Consider the following 16,724-nt stretch of genomic DNA (forward strand, 5'->3'; position numbering starts at 1 on the left):
ATGGAATCCTCCAGGCAAGAATACTGGAGTGGGTAGCGATTCCCTTCTCCAGGGGAACCTTCCTGATCCAGGGATCAAACCCAGGTCTCTTGCATTATAGGCAGATTGTTTGCCATCTGAGCCAACAGGGAAAGCCATATGCGTTATGATAGGATTTGATTTATCCATTTTTTTTAACATGGACTTGATTTCTTAGTTTTCAGTTCACAGCAAAACTGAGGCAAAAGTATAAGAATTTCCCATACACCCCTTGACCCAGGCATGATCCCCTATTATCAACATCCCGCACCAGTGTTGTAACTGATAAGCCTACATCCATACATTGTTATCACCCAAAGTCCATAGTTTATATTATGCTTAACTCTCGGTGTTGTGCATTGTATGGATTTGGACAAATAATACAATGACATGTTTCTACTGGGGCTTCCCCAGTGGCTCAGTGGTAAGGAATCCACCTGCCAATGCAGGAGATGCAGGTTCAATCCCTGGATCGGGAAGATCCCCTGCAGAAGGAAATGGAAACCCACTCCAGTATTCTTGCCTGGGAAATCCCATGAACAGTGGAGCCTGGTGGGCTACAGACCATGGGGTCGCAAAAGAGTCAGGCATACAGCTTAGCGACTAAATAACTACCACAGCGCAGTGACTCATGAACATATAGTATTTCTGCCATATGTATGCAACCATCTAAATAAATAAGGTAACAGAGATGGACTGAAGAGTGTAGGATACAGTGCGATAATTAGGAAGTGGCCAGTTGTGAGTATGCATTGCGTTTGCTTTGAAGATAATATATTTAACTGTAGGCTTATGTAATTTAATTTTAAGCGGTGGTTGTATTTAACACCTGGCTTGCAAATTTCCTGAAAATTCAACAGTTGTTTCTCATAAGCTGGAATGAGATGGTTTCAGAACAGCAGCGGGTGAATAGTTTTTAGATGTTATAATGATAACCATAAATTATAGTTTATGGGTAAGCTGTTCCACGCTGATGCACTTAGGTAGCCATCTGATGGGCTTCTGCTAAAAAAAATTAGGATCCCCCACCCTCACCGCAGACTGTATCCAGGATTATGTGGCTGCTGCTAATAAGGGTAGCTGTTTGCTCTGGGGAGGTTATATCCTCCTGCTAGACACCCACAGAGTCCTGTGAGTTTATCAAGATGGAATGTCTCCATTCTTCTCATCCAGGCAGCCAGATGGGCCACTGGGACCACTGTATGCTTCTTCAAACCCAGAGTACCTCAGTGCCAGCGATGGTGAGTTCTATCCCTTTGCCAGTGGATGACCAGAACCCCTCTGTTTGGTTTCCTTTGCCATCTCCATCAATTGACAGTCAAGGGTTGGTACCCTGGGGGGCTGAGAAGAGTCTTCTTGTTCCCTGGAGTTGGCACACCTGCCCCTTGTGCAGAAACCCTGTTACCAGGAGCAATTAGACACCTGCCGTCTGGCACTTGTTTGGACGGGCTGATCTAGATGATCTAGATGTGCTTGGGCTGGGCTGAGACACCCTCAACTTGGTGCTGCATCTGTAGAGATACAGAGCATGGGTCCTGTGCTAGAGAGCATGCCAAGGGTCAGAGCCAGAAAGTGGTGACAAAACAGGCCATCCAAGCTGGGAGGTGGGGTCAGAAGCCAAGATGGGAGACAGGAGATGAGGGATGGGGCAAACAAGAAGCAAGGACCAGATGGGGAATATGGGAGGCTGGGTGGGTACCACCAGCACCTCTGCTGTTGGTGGCCACTGAATATGGGTAAGATGCTGATGCTGGTGACAGGAGCATAGGACCGATGACCATGTTCCCTTGATTCCACCAAAGGGCAGTGAGTGACCCTTGTAGATAAAGCTCTGTTCCTTTGGACACGAAGGCAGCTATTGCATTACAACCTTCTAAAATGCTTCATGCAGCAAAAAAAAAAAAAAAAAAAAAAAAATCAAAGAGCGACTTTCAAGGCATGAACACTATTGCATGGCAGGATGCTGCTTTGGGAGACAGGGGTGGTGTTTTTAAGGATACCTGGGATTCATTTCAAAGAAGTCTGATAAGACATGCAGACACAGAAGTGACTGTCATGAGGAAGAAGGGTAGACTCACGGAGCCTGGAAAGACAGGAGGCAGGGCCACACGGGGAAGCACCAGGGTTGGTCAGGAGGCAGAGGGAGTGGGAGAAAAATATGAGCAAGAGGCTTTATTGTCTTTTCCATGGGAAAGGTGAGGCAAGACATAAGAGGGGCTAATTCAAGCTAAAGTATTTCAGCAGCATCTGGGGCATATGAGCTGTCCCTGGTTGTCTCCTAACTGGACCTGGGATGATCAGGGCAGGGGGATGGTGCCCCAGAGTGTGAGAGCCTGATGATGGAGGGGGTTAGGATGTGGGCTCTGCATTGGCTGTTTTGCATATGAAAGGTGGACTCTCGGGCACTTCATTTACTCTCTGCGTGAATTGGCCACCCCTGGGAAGGGCAGTCCTTCCAGCCCAGCAAGACCTCAAAGCATCAGAATAGAGAACCTAGACAAGGGGGTTATTCCCGGTGGGAATAGGCACAGAGTCCGGGAGCAAGAAGGGGTGAGTGTTGATCCAGAGCCTTTCTCTCTGTTTGGCAAATGGCATTGTTAACCATGTCAGAGATGGGAAAGCTGAACCCCAGGGCTGCCATCAACCCCCACAGTGTTCTGCTTCCACTCTATTATCCTGCTTCCTTCTGGGGTTGCAGCAATGGCTGAAGGCACAGAGGTGCTCAGGGAAAGCTGGAAGTTGCAGCTCGTGGGTCTTTAAGGCCAGCAAGTTCTGGGCCAAGAGATACAGAGGGCAAGGTCAAAGCTCTGGGATCTTGGGGGCTGGGAGAGGGACTCCCCAGTGAGTATGTGTAAGTTCATTTGGGTTCAGAGCTCTTGTATGATCCGATGTCCTTGCAAGAGCCATTGGTGATGGTATTGTGTTGCTTGGACTGCTGTATTCAGACTGGGCGGCTTAGAAAACAGTTTGATTTCCTCACAGCCCCAGAGGCTGGAACTCTGAGATCACGGCGTCAGTAGGGTTGGTTTCTCCTGAGTCCTCTCTCCTTGGCTTGTAGATGGCCATCTTCTCCTTGTATCTTCCCTCTGTGTGTATCTGTGTCCTAATCTCTTCAAGGACTCCAGTCAGATTGGATTAGAGCCACTCTAATGACCTTATTTCCGAGAAGGCAATGGCACCCCACTCCAGTACTCTTGCCTGGAAAATCCCATGAATGGAGGAGCCTGGTGGGCTGCAGTCCATGGGGTCGCTAAGAGTCAGACACGACTGAGCGACTTGACTTTCACTTTTCACTTTCATGCGTTGGAGAAGGAAATGGCAACCCACTCCAGTGTTCTTGCCTGGAGAATCCCAGGGACGGGGGAGCCTGGTGGGCTGCCGTCTCTGGGGTCACACAGAGTCGGACATGACTGAAGTGACTTAGCAGCAGCAGCAATGACCTTATTTTACCTTGATCATCTCTGTAAAGACTCCACCTCTAAATACAGTCACATTCTGAAAAACTTGGGTTCGGACATCAACATATAAATGTGTGAGGGATACAATTTTAGCATGCAACAGGTGCAGAGGAGGGCAGGAAGCATCATGGTTTTTCTTAAGACTGTGTATTTGTCTGCAAATTATTTGCCACTGTGTAACAAACAACTCCAAACTTAGGGGCTTAAAACAACCACTATCTATTGGCTCAAAATGTGGTGGCTTTGCCAGCTGGGCAGTGCACAGCTGGGTGGTTTTTCTGGTCTCAGTCACATGGCTGTAGCCCTTTTGCAGATCCACTGGCACTGAGTTGTCTTGAGTGGGCTCACTCACCTATGTGGCGGCAGGCAGGCTGGGTGTTTCCCCTTCCTTTTGGTACTCTGCAGAAACAACAGGCTTAGATGGGAAGTAGCATCCTTTGGTAAGGGGACTCTGAAATCAGACAGGTTGCAGGCTCAGCTTGGCACGCTACTGGCCAGGACCCTGGACTGATTATGGCTCCTTCCTGAACCTCCGTCCATCCTGTTTTTGGCCCTCTGCCCACTGCCCAGCACAAGGTCTGGACCACAGGAACCACTTAGTGAACATTTACAAGGAGGAGGTTGGGTGGGAGGTGGCCAGGACCCCCGAGGGATCTGCTGAGGGTGCTGTGTAGATAAGTGAGGAGTAGTGTTTCCATGCTCTGTGTATGTGCCGGACGAGTGGGAGGTGCCTCGAGAGAAGATCACACTCCTGCGAGAATTGGGGCAAGGCTCCTTTGGCATGGTGTACGAGGGCAACGCCAGGGACATTGTCAAGGGTGAGGCAGAGACCCGCGTGGCAGTGAAGACGGTCAACGAATCAGCCAGCCTGCGAGAGCGGATCGAGTTTCTCAACGAGGCTTCGGTCATGAAGGGCTTCACCTGCCACCATGTGGTAAGTCCCCCTGCTGGCTCCGGGAGCAAACAGTCTTTATTTTTTAATTTTTATTTTAGTTTTTTAAATTTTTAGTTGGAGGATAATACAATACCATGTGCAAAATAGATAGCTAGTGGGAAGCTGCTATATAACACAGGGAGCCCAGCCCAGTGCTTTGTGACGACCTAGAGCCTATATATACTTATGACTGATTTGCTTGTCGTGTGGCAGAAACCAACACAACAGTGCAAAGGCTTCCTTAACATGCATTCTCTCATCCCATCTCCTCCATCCTTCCTCTTAATGCATAGAGCTTGAGGATGCTGGGTGTGGACCTTCTGCCCAGCCCCCACTCTGCTGAGCATCCCAGAGGTGGCCCTTCCCTTCTCATTTCTCCAATCCCATCCTTTCCCACCTCACCTAGAGTGAGACCCTTTCGCTGTCCCATCACTTTCTAGAATCTTCTATCTCTTCCCTCTTCCTGGCTCCTATGTAACCTCTAAACACTGTGGTCCACCCGATCCCTGCTCCCCACTCCCCAGTCAGCACAGACTCTCCCTGCCTTTCCACTCCTTTAGTTTCCCCTTGAGACTGTGTCTTTTCATCCTTGCCCCAAGCATATTCTTGGAGCACCTGCTCTATATGAGCTCCATTCTCCTCTCTGAGATGCAGTGGATGTCTGTCCTCCTGGAGCTCCCAATCCAGAGGTGGAGACAGAATCTAAACCCAGCAAGTTAATGATGTCATCCCATGAGGAGACGATGCTATGGCAACAGGGGAGAGGAGGGCGGAGCTGGGGGTTTGGGAAGGCAGCAGTGGCAAAGGTATATTTGAGCAAAGACTCCAGGATATAGGGACTGGGTTGAGGGACAGGTGAGGGGACAGAGCATCAGGCAGAGGGAACAGTTAATGCAAAGGTCTGGAGGTGGGCTCAGAGACACAAGGGTTTGCCTTGGCATGTTGCTGTCTGGGAGCAGCCATTTATTCACTTCTTTAAGTAGTATTTGTGCAGGCTGCTGCAGGAGATGTTGCAGGGACGAGGTTGAATGAACCACTGTGATTCTTTTGGCCCTTGTGCAGCTTGCTTTTTTTTGGCCTCGTCCCATGGCTTATGGGATCTTGGTTCCCAGCGCAGAGTCCTAACCACTGGACTGCCAGGGAATTCCCTGTGGCTTGCAATTTTCAGCTGTATCATCCAGGACAGTGGAGCTTCCCTGATAGCTCGGTTGGTAAAGAATCCACCGACAATGCAGGAGACCCCGATTCAATTCCTGGGTCGGGAAGGTCCGCTGGAGAAGAGATAGGCTATCCACTCCAGTATTCTTGGGCTTCCCTTGTGGCTCAGCTGGTAAAGAATCCGCCTGCAACGTGGGAAGCCTGCATTCGATCCCTGGGTTAGGAAGATCCCCTGGAGAAGGGAAAGGCTACCCACTCCAGTATTCTGGCCTTGAGAATTCCATGGACTGTGTAGTCCATGGGGTCGCAAAGAGTCAGATACGACTGAGGAACTTGCACTTTCATCCAGGACAGTAGCCACTCGCTCCCCCACCCCAAATCCAACAAGATATTGACCTTGGTGTTTCTTCGGGCTTCCTACAGGCCACTCAGGACCAGTGTGCTGGGTGTGATGTAGGTACCAGACAGAAAGACCCAGGTGGGTGGACGTCTTCTCACAGACCCTCATTCAAGAATCTCCCCGGCCCCTGCTTATTCCACAGGTCCGCCTCCTGGGGGTGGTGTCCAAAGGCCAGCCAACGCTGGTGGTGATGGAGTTGATGGCTCACGGAGACCTGAAGAGTTACCTCCGTTCCCTGCGGCCTGAGGCTGAGGTGAGCTGTCTCCAGGTACCTGGCAGGGCACCCAGCGCCCCTGGGCCTCAGGCACATGTGTGGCTGAACATGCCCCCCCTGTTTCAACTTTAGAATAACCCCGGCCGCCCTCCCCCTACCCTGCAAGAAATGATTCAGATGGCGGCAGAGATCGCCGATGGGATGGCATACCTGAATGCTAAGAAGTTCGTGCACCGGGATCTTGCAGCCCGGAACTGCATGGTCGCCCACGACTTTACCGTCAAAATTGGAGGTGCGTCTGGCTTTCTGCCTTGAAATGTGTGACCCAGGCTTTTTGGCTTCGGTTGTCTATAATGAGCACTTCAATCTTTTCTAGTAGTGGAAAGGGGCATGGTTTGGGATGGGGGCTCACCCTCATGCTGTAGTTTAATTGCATTTGTTCTTTACTTCATTCATTCACTTCTTTAAGTAGTATTTGTGCTGGTGGCTGCAGGAGGTGTTACAGGGGTAAGGTTGATTAAGTCACCATAATTTTTCTGCCCTTGAGAAACTTGCAATTTTTGGCCTGGACACATGGCTTCTGGGATATTGGTTCCCAGCTCAGAGTCCTAACCACTGGACCCCCAGGGAATTCCCTGCAGCTTGCAGTTTTTATCTGCACCAAGCAGCACAGTAAAATAAAATAAATTCAGTAAAAGTAAATAAAAATAATTTAAATTCAGTAAAACAAAATTTAAAAATTCAGGAAAATAAAATTAATTCAATAAAATAAAATAATTAAAATTCAGTGAACTAATTTAAATGAATTTAAATTCAGTACAATAGAATGAGGTTAATTCAGTAAAATAAATAAAATAAAATTAGTTCAGTAAAATAAAATAATTAAACTTCAGTGAACTAATTTAGAACTTCCCAGGTAGCACTCAGGATAAAGAACCCACCTGCCAAGGCAGGAGTCATAAGAGCTGCGGGTTTGATCTGGGTTGGGAAGATCTCCTGGAGGAGGAAATGGCAACCCATGCCAGTATTTATGCCTGTAGAATCCCATGGACAGAGAAGCCTAACAGGCTACAGTCTGTGGGGTCACAAAGAGTCAGACACAACTGAAGTGACTTAGCACTCACACATGAGGAGGTTGAAACTCTGTCTTGTCTGTGGGGTGTGAGGACAAGGGGTTGTGAAGCAAGGACCCAGCCTTTGGTTTCTTGCTGCGCAGCTAGGTGGGTAGTGGGGCCAGATCCAATGGGGAGCAGTAGCTTGGCTGCAGAAGGTGAAAAGTTCAGCGTGGGTTGCCTATGAGGTCATAGGTAGGAAGGAAGTTTTGCTAAGATTGAGATCCCCATGTTGCAGGTCAGAACATCGCTTCTTTGCTGCTTGCTGGTTCTTTTCTTTCCTTTTAAGTGGTGACCCCCCCCCCACCCTCCTCATCTGAGTACCCTCAGAATCCACTCTCACTGTATTTGGCTGTGATCCATGTGAGCTCACACCTGGGGCAGGTGAACTCAAGAGCTCTGCCAAGGGTTGGGGAGTAAAGACGGCAGACAGCTGGGTCACAGCTGAAGGCTAAGAGCATGTGAACTGTTTGTTGTCAGACTTCGGAATGACAAGAGACATCTATGAAACGGATTACTACCGGAAAGGGGGCAAAGGTCTGCTCCCCGTGCGGTGGATGGCACCTGAATCCCTGAAGGACGGAGTCTTCACCACCTCTTCAGACATGTGGTGAGTTATGTGTGGGCTGGCGGAAAGAACACTGCGCTTGAATTCCAGGTTGCTCTGATACTATGACCAGCAAGAGAGGAGTCACTTAAAAACTGACTTCTTCATGGCTTCTCCATCAAGGAAAGGAAGGGATAGCATGTCTGGGGGACCCTTGCACAACTACTGTGACATTCCAATGAAGATTAGTCTTATAGGAATTTCTGAACTGCAGCATGAACTGTTTAGAGAACTGGCCACCCAGGTTCTAGTAAGCCAAGAAAGGGTGTGTGTGTTTATTTTAATGGCTTCATTGTTACTACTCCCAACTGTCATTGGCAGGTCTTTTGGTGTGGTCCTTTGGGAAATTACCAGCTTGGCAGAACAGCCTTACCAAGGTCTATCAAATGAGCAGGTGCTGAAATTTGTCATGGATGGAGGGTACCTGGATCAACCTGACAATTGTCCAGAGAGAGTGTAAGTGTAGAAAGGCGGTGTAGTGTGTGGGGTGCTTATTCAAAAGTCTGTGCCTTTTGCTTGGATACTCGTGTTTGCATATTGTATGTCTATGTGTGTTTGTGTTTGCAAGCTTTATCTTTGAATGCACACTTGTGTTTTATATGATGTCTGTGTGTTTTTGCTTGCCTTTTGCACGCACACTTGGATCTGCGTGTTGTGTCTACATATTACTACATGCTTGTGTATTATATCATTACATGTGTGCTTTATTGCCTTTCATATCTTCGGAAGGTTGTAGAGGAAACTGCACAGCAGTGGTTATTTGGGGACTAAAACTGGAGCGCTGGGGTGGAGACTTACATTTAACTACATATTCTTATTATATTTCATTGAAAGTAGAAAAAAGAATTCACCAATTGTAAACACCAAAACTTCAGGGGTACGTACAACATATCCCCTTCCAATATTTGTCTTAAATTTTTGTTGCAGGAGCAGATGTACAGCACAAACATCAAATGCACATCAATAAACACTTGCAAAATTGTCCAGCATCGTAATAGTCCAATAAATGTAAAGTAAAATAAAGGAAAGTACTATCTTCCTAATTAGCAATAAAAAGAAGAGAGGGAAAGAAGGAAGAGTTATGATATTCACTGCTGTCAATGGAATGGCTAGATAGTCATTCATATCACTCTATTGTAAGAATTTTTTGTTTGTTATCATTTAGTTGCTAAGTTGTGTCCAACTGTTTCATGACCCATGAACCTCCAGGCCCCTCTGTCCATGGGATTTCCCAGACAATAATACTGGAGTGGGTAGCCATTTCCTTCTCCAGGGGATCTTCCTGACCCAGGGATCAAACCCAAGTCTTCAGCATTGGCAGACAGATTCTTTACCACTGAGCCACCAAGGAAGCCCATTATAATAATAGCTACTCACAGAAATTTTATTTAAAGTCTCCAAAAAAAAAAAAAGAAAGAAAGAAATGATCTAAACATCCAACAATATGAGAACTGGCAAGTAAATTTATAAAATAATTAATAAATTAATTTGATAAAATAATATACTATAGTAATTGACATTTCAAATTATGCTTATGAAATATTTTGTAACTCAGTGGTCTAGCTTATGTTAAAATGTTAAGTGTAGTAAATGTGTATAAATTGCATTTCCGAATGTATCCAGACAGAAAAGATGAGATTATATCTGAAGGAGAGCTGTATGCAAGCTGTATTTTCACTATATTGTTGGGTGTTTTCTACCTTTCTACAATAAGCATTTACTATGCATTGCTTATTGCATGTAATATTTCTTTACCAGTGTTTCTGCAAAAAAAAAAGTTTGCCTTCCTGAAAAAAATGCATAGAAGAAGGCCATTTTGATGCTTCATCCTCACAAGAATAAGATATCAGTTTAGAAAACCTAATTTGAAGAAATCTCACATGTAAAAAAGTATGAAGCAGAATTCCTTGGAAACTCTGAGCAAAATATTTCTAAACATTGCTCCATGAAGTTTCTTTCCTGGCTATGTCAGGAAGAAATTAGTGCCCCTAGAGTGGGGACCTGCCAATTTTTCCTCTAAAGGGCCATATCGTATTTTCAGCTTTGTGGGCCTGGCAGTTCTCTGCCTTATAGTTCAAATCAGCCGGGGACAATGCGTAATTGAATGGGTGTAGCTATGTGCCAATAAAACTTTATTTACAAAAACACTCAGAGGACCAGATTTGGTCCAGGGGGTGAAGTTTGTCAACTCCTGCCCTGAAAGAAGTTACAATAGTGAGAGGAAGAGGTAAAATGGAAATCCTGAGCCCCTGGGTCCTATCCTAAGTAAAGTCATAGTCCCCTGCCCCCTCCTCTCCTCCCCTTCTCCAGAGAGTGGGGACTGGGCTTGCAGAACACCTGCTCAGAGCTGGCCCTCTATGGTGGGTCCGCCCAGCTGCCCTCATTCTGAGCAACAATGTGTATATAAAATGATGAACCCACAGAAATAGACCTACAGACACAGAAAACAGACTTACGGTTACCAAAGGGGAAAGGAGGGGGGAGGGATAAAATAAGAGCTTGGGATTAATAGATTCACAGTACTGAATACAAAATAGAAAAACAAGGACCTAGTGTATAACACAGGGAACTATATTCAATATTTTGTAATAACCTGTAAGGGAAAAGAATCTGAAAAACAGTTATATATATATATATATATATATATATATATATAGACTTGACCAACATGTTTGTTTCCATAACATCTTACAGAAAAATCTGAACGAACTTTTTGACTAACCCAATATATTTGAGGGTTTCCCTGGTGGCTCAGTGGTGGAGAATCTGCCTGCCAACACAGGAGATGTAGGTTTCACCCCTGGGTCTGGAAGATTCCCTGAAGGAGGCAATGGCAGCCCACGCCAGTATTCTTGCCTGGAGAAGTGGATGGACAGCAGAGTCTGAGGGGCTGTAGTTGTGGGGTCCTAAAGAGTTGAACATGACTTAACGACTGAACAACAACAGCAACAAAAATATATATCTGAATCCCTTTGCTGTACATCTGAAACTAACACAACATTGTAAATCAACTCTAATTAAAAAAAAAAAAAAAATGATGGACCTGGTTGGTCTTCACCAAGTGGCAATATCAGGAGAGGCCCTTGTGGATCTTGTTTGGGAAACCCTTGGCTCTCTTTTTGAAACCATCTTTCATGCCCTTAGAATGTTTGTTTCTGCTTGACCCTCCTGAGGTCAGCACTTGTCCGCGTGGGTGTGTGTGCACCGCAGGCCCGGGGTCGGGGAAGGAGGGCCGCTTGGTGGGGACCCCCGGGGCCTCACCCTCCACGTGCCCCTCTCCTTCCCGCAGCACCGACCTGATGCGGATGTGCTGGCAGTTCAACCCCAAGATGCGTCCAACCTTCCTGGAGATCGTGGACCTGCTCAAGGATGACCTGCACCCCAGCTTTCCCGAAGTGTCCTTCTTCCACAGCGAGGAGAACAAGGCGCCCGAGAGCGAGGAGCTGGAAATGGAGTTTGAGGACATGGAGAGCGTGCCCCTGGACCGGTCCTCGCACGTGCAGAGAGAGGAGGCCGGGGGCCGGGATGGAGGGTCGGCGCTGGGGCTAAAGCGAAACTATGACGAGCACATCCCCTACACCCACATGAACGGGGGCAAGAAAAACGGACGGATTCTGACTTTGCCCCGGTCAAATCCTTCCTAACAACCCCTGCTAGTGGGGGAAGTTTTCCTGTCTACACTTCCCTCTGGTTCGAAGGCCTCCAGAAAACTCAGGATTTCCACCTAGCTCTGCCACAGTGTCAAACGGAGCTCAGAGATCACGACTATCCATTTCAGTTCCTTTTCTGACTTCAAACGCAGTGGTTCCATTGCCTATTTGACTTGTCATCTGAGCACCTAACTGTGAACCTGGATGGGGAGGGGGTTTCCACGGCTGCTGTCCTTTTGGGCCACCGAGGTTTCAAGCCCAGATGTTATTATTATTATTATTTTCCCTAGTAGTTTGAAAGAAAGCACCTATTTTTACAAAGTTTTTTTTTTTTTTTTTTGCTGGTGTCTGAGCTACAGTATAAAACATAAATCTTGTTTATGAAACAAAAGTTAGAAAGAAACAAACCCAGTTCTAGTAGAATTCCAAGCTTTACAGAGTGGGCTTCAGGAAAGTATTTTTTCATCCAGGCTGAAGGATTGTTTTTTGTTTTTTTCCTTCACAAAACCAGTTCCTCAAATTGACCAATAGCTGCTGCTTTTGTACTTTGCATATGGGTCTGCAGTCCTGGTGTGTGATTCATGTATGCACTTATGTGTGTGTGTGTGTGTGTGTGTGTGTGTGTGTGTGTGTGTATGTGTATGTATGCGTGCGCGTGCAAATCATGTGTGCTGAGTGGACACTTTGGGGATCAGCCCATGAAGGTTCAGCTCTTCTGGAGTACGTGAGCCCCTGCTTCCTCTACCCCCGACCCCTTCCTTCTTATCTACTGGGAGACTGTGCTCTCAACAAATTTTTCTGTCCCAGATGGAGCCTCAGGATTCTTTTCTCCCTTAACTTTGGTGAAAAATGTTTTCTGGGAGCCATGGGAGTCATTTGGAGTGATAATGGATCTTTTCAAGACCAAACAAAGCCAGGACATAGAAAAGATTTTAAAAAAGAAGAAGAAAAGAAAAACAAGAACTGAGATGATGAAGAGTTTTGAGAATATATTTGTAACATATTTAATTTTTAAAAAGAATCTCCAGTATCAGCCTCATAAATTATTGACCATTTCCTGGGGTGGGAGGTAGGGCATATGGGTTTGTCTGCCTGTGTGGGGCAGGAGGGGCCAGGCACCGGTGGCCTCTTTGCTTGGTCTTCAAGGCATCCATTTTTTCTGGGACTAAAGCCACGTTAGCTGCTAATCCTCTGGACATTGTGGTGAGGCCACACTGAGCGTGTGGGCGATGGGGTTTGATGGATGGTTTGGTTTCTGCTCTGAAAAGCTGAGCCCTGCCTTCAAACACACTTGTGGCCCCTGGATCTTCTGGTTCCCTGTGTGTACCTCTCAAGCTTCCTCAGCGGGGTGTCCATGTCCCACAGGGATTGTGCAAATTTGGCACCATTAGATCTCAAAGTGGGACAGAACGGATGGACTTTGAAAACACTAGCAATATGAAGACGTGCCTGTCAGTCCCCTCCGCCCTCAGGGCATCCGACCGTCCTCAGAACTGAGCTCCCAGAAGCTGCTCTGCGCCCAGTGACCTCAACTGGACCAGGTGTGAAGCCTGAGCTGAATTCTCAGGTACTTAACGATCATGCAGTTCCTAAGAGAGTCAAGTCCAGAGGAGAAACCGCTAAGGACCTTCACACTACGGAGAGCATGAGAATGGGCGTGATGCCACAGCTGCTTCCCTTCTGGGGGAAGAATGACCGCTGCTCAAATACAGAACATGATGGACTCATTGCCGTGGTTCATCCGAATCATCACCCACAGGTTATCTCTCGAGTGCATTTTCTCACGAGTCTAAGACTGCTTTCCTTCTCTTCTCAATAACTGTGGGCTTCAGAACACCTGGGATGCCATGGTGACCTCCGAACCTTCTCAGTTCTTGATGAAGAACACAGGTAGACACGCATCCCAGTTGCCTCTGGCTATCTTATTTATACGATTTCAGAAATGACAGCATGTCAGAATATTTCCAGGGAGCCTCAGTGATTGGGTACAAGGAGCACAGAAATTATTTTCGCCAAATTTATTTTGTACATAGACGAGGATCTGTATGTAAGTTAAAAAGGAACGAAACACGTAGATCTAGGTATTTTGTTCTTTTCGTAGTAAATTTGTAGTGGCCGTATACTACGGTAGCAGCAATTTTCACATTTTTCTAATTCAGAAAGGTTTTCTTATATTAGGGGAAAATTATTTATTTTAATATATAAAAATCACTGTAAAAAATCACTTTCATAAGAAATGGAGAGCATGTAAAAAAAATTTTTTTTTCAAAGAAAAATAAACAGGTGAATGTGGGGTAATGATTTTTTTTTTTTCCCAGCACAGTCTACCTCAGTGTATTGTTAGGATGTGGTTCAATAATGGACATCTTTGAGACTTCAGAATTCTGTCTGGATCCGATCTGAATCAGGGAAGATTTGTATCAGCTGATTCCGAATGCCAGGGACCAGTGAGAATTTTGAGGGAGGGAGTGGGGCTGAAGTACGGCTTTCATGTGAGCATAGATCCTTTTCCTGGCTGATAATATTCACCTCTGAATTTAATCTTCCTTTTTTGTTGTTGTTGTTGTTTGATCCTCCATCTATTGACACCATGGCCCTCAAGAATGAAGCAAGTTTCAGGCCATCACGATGTATCTGATGTATCCAGTTCTGAGCTACCCTTAGCTGATGAGGGAAGCTGCAGTGTTGAGACACAGACAGTCTTTGATCCAGCCAGCATGCTCCTTTCCCCTTAGAATCTCTGTGGTGTGTGAGCATCTAGGTGCCCTAGGCTCTCCATGGTTTATTTCCACTCTTTTTAGGCTGAGATGCTTTGGGTGGGGGACATATCATTATCTTGGGAACTTTACACACAAGCACTCAATGCAGTGTCTGTTGTTATTCTCTGAGTGGGAAGGGAGATGTTGAGAATCTCAACCCTAAACCCACTGAGAGGCTGAACACATTTTTTAGCAACAAAAGCTTGGACCCTCTCATTTTGGTTTGGTTGACTTCAAGCTGATACGGTTTGACCTTAGGGACTTTGACAACCCATGTGTAAGCCTGGATGGGGCCAGCAGAAATGCTGTTGTACGCACCGGACCTCACTGCCCTTCCCAAACCTGTAGGCACCACCCCAGCAGAGTCACCTTTCTCCACTTGCCCTGGAGAGGTACTGTAAAGTACTGGGCCTGCCCTTTGTGAATGGAATTTCCCTGACTTCATTTAGCTATCTCTGCTGCTGCAGTGAAAGAACAAGCAGGCTTGGATCACAGGCTCCTTTTGCATCAGATAATGTGGACTCTGTCGCAACAGAATTCAGTCCTCGAAATGGATGTCCTGGAGGATTGTAGTGATGATTATTTAAAAAAAAAAAAAAAAAGCAACAAAGCCAGCTTTGGTTGAATTTTTTGTTGTTTGTTTTTAAAGGTGTCTCATTATTTTAAAAACCCCTTTTTGTTTGTGTGGCAAAATCAACATATAGTAGTTCCTCCCTGGATCAGTGATGTCAAATGCACGTCTGGAAATGTTTGTATTCTGGGAGCTGTCCTGGGTGCTTTTCTGTCCTTTTAAGCTAGTAAGAAGCGAGAAGTGTTGCTGGTTCTCTGGCTAGATGTTGAGCACAACTGAAAGGAAATGTGGGAATTGATGCAAAGGTCTGCACAAACAACCCTGAGACTGCTGGAGACTGCCTCCAATTGCTAGGCAGATCTCCATCTCTCCAACCAGAGCAGATGGTCTGCCGTGAAATGTGCTTGTTGGGTTGGGAGGTGTTTATCTGAAACCATAAGGTTGATCAGTGGGCAGGGTTTGGCCCATGCTCTCCATCTGGGTACATGAGTGGATGTGCTGTAGTCCCCCAAATGACAATCTTTTTCTTCTTTGTGGTGGGTAGAGGGGGTTCAAGTGCCACTTGACAAACAGGTGATTCAGAAATGATTTTGTTCAGAGTAGGGGGAATGGGGTTGCACTGATCATATATATATGAATGATGCCCGTAGAATGATATCCCTTCAGAAAACCTTCTGGAATGTTCTTGAGAATATTGATCTACACCAGAATTGAGGTTGGGAATAGAAAGTACAGATGGGCATTTGTTCTTTAAAAGGCGTTAAGGAATGCAATGGACATTCCAAGGCTGTACCTGGAGGTGAATGTTTCCTTAGGGGTCCCCCAGAGACAGAGGGAACCAATGGCTTCTTGAGCTCACTGTCATCTTATACCAGTCAAGGTCCAGAACCAGGTTCTGGCCACATTTTTATTTGGGTTTGGGCCCTAAAAATCCTTGTTAAAACTCAAATCAGGAACCCAGGGCTCTTGGTCCCATTTGAGAAGAAAGGAAACAGTATTCCCTCCCCCGCCCCCAAAGCGAGTGTGTCCACACATATTCAGGAATGGCTCGTCTACTCTCTACCTTGTGTGCCTGGCGGGGTGCGGGCAGGGGTCCAAGCCCTGCCTGTCAGCAGCAGACACCTCCTGTGCCTCAGCTTATGCGGAAATCAACTCAGAGACACAAGACCCACCGAAAGCTCAATTCTTATATTTTTCAATGTTTTCCTACAAGAGCCAAGTAGCACCATATACAGAATATGCCTTTTTTTTTTTGAATATCAAAATTGCTCTGCATGTAAAATATGGGATAATTACCTGTTTATATGAAAATTCGGAATAAATTATCTGAGAATACTCTTGTTCCTGTGTGGTATCCAAGCCAGGACTTGTGAACTGTGTTAAGCTGAATCCCTGGGGTGTTGTGGGTATTTGTTATGAGAGGAGACACATCCCTAGGTTCTTCATAACAGTGAATCAGGAGGTTAAATATTGTTGCCATCAGGGTTAGTGAAAATCCACTGATCCATACCTGTACAGTTGAATCAACCCTTTACATACCAAGCTATTTCTATACTAGTTGGTAAGGACCTGCCACCTCAGGGACCCCAAACCTCCCCAGGTTCCAAACACTAACCCTAAGAATACCAGGGAACCCCAAGATCTTGCTGCATTCCACCATGCTGGAGGCTTAGATGCGGAGTAGCTGGCCAATGCAGTGTTTGCTACTGTCCACTTGCCCAAAAGAAGTCACACAGAGGAGCCCAGAGTCAGCCTCAGGGGAGGGAGGTCTGTCTGAGGGTTTTGGCTGAGGGTGTGAGTGAGAGTCAGTCCAGCAACAATCACCCACACTTCTCACTTCACC

The 16,724-nt window shown here is 46.3% G+C and overlaps 1 protein-coding gene across 4 annotated transcripts in view; it reads left to right on the forward strand.

Moving 5' to 3' along the window:
• The window catches only part of INSR (insulin receptor), a 146,115-nt gene extending 129,899 nt beyond the window's left edge, over positions 1-16,216 (forward strand). For all 4 annotated transcript variants that reach the window (XM_006046794.4, XM_006046795.4, XM_006046796.4 and 1 more), the window contains 7 exons: positions 1,192-1,259; positions 4,166-4,410; positions 6,111-6,221; positions 6,315-6,474; positions 7,775-7,904; positions 8,223-8,357; positions 11,191-16,216. In XM_006046794.4, the coding sequence (XP_006046856.2) occupies positions 1,192-1,259; positions 4,166-4,410; positions 6,111-6,221; positions 6,315-6,474; positions 7,775-7,904; positions 8,223-8,357; positions 11,191-11,545 (1,204 nt within the window). In that variant the 3' untranslated portion in view covers positions 11,546-16,216. The remainder of the gene's footprint in view (positions 1-1,191; positions 1,260-4,165; positions 4,411-6,110; positions 6,222-6,314; positions 6,475-7,774; positions 7,905-8,222; positions 8,358-11,190) is intronic.
• The last annotated feature ends 508 nt before the right edge of the window (positions 16,217-16,724 follow it).

The sequence above is a fragment of the Bubalus bubalis genome, chromosome 9 (assembly GCF_019923935.1).
Source record: "Bubalus bubalis isolate 160015118507 breed Murrah chromosome 9, NDDB_SH_1, whole genome shotgun sequence".
Lineage (NCBI taxonomy): Eukaryota > Metazoa > Chordata > Mammalia > Artiodactyla > Bovidae > Bubalus > Bubalus bubalis.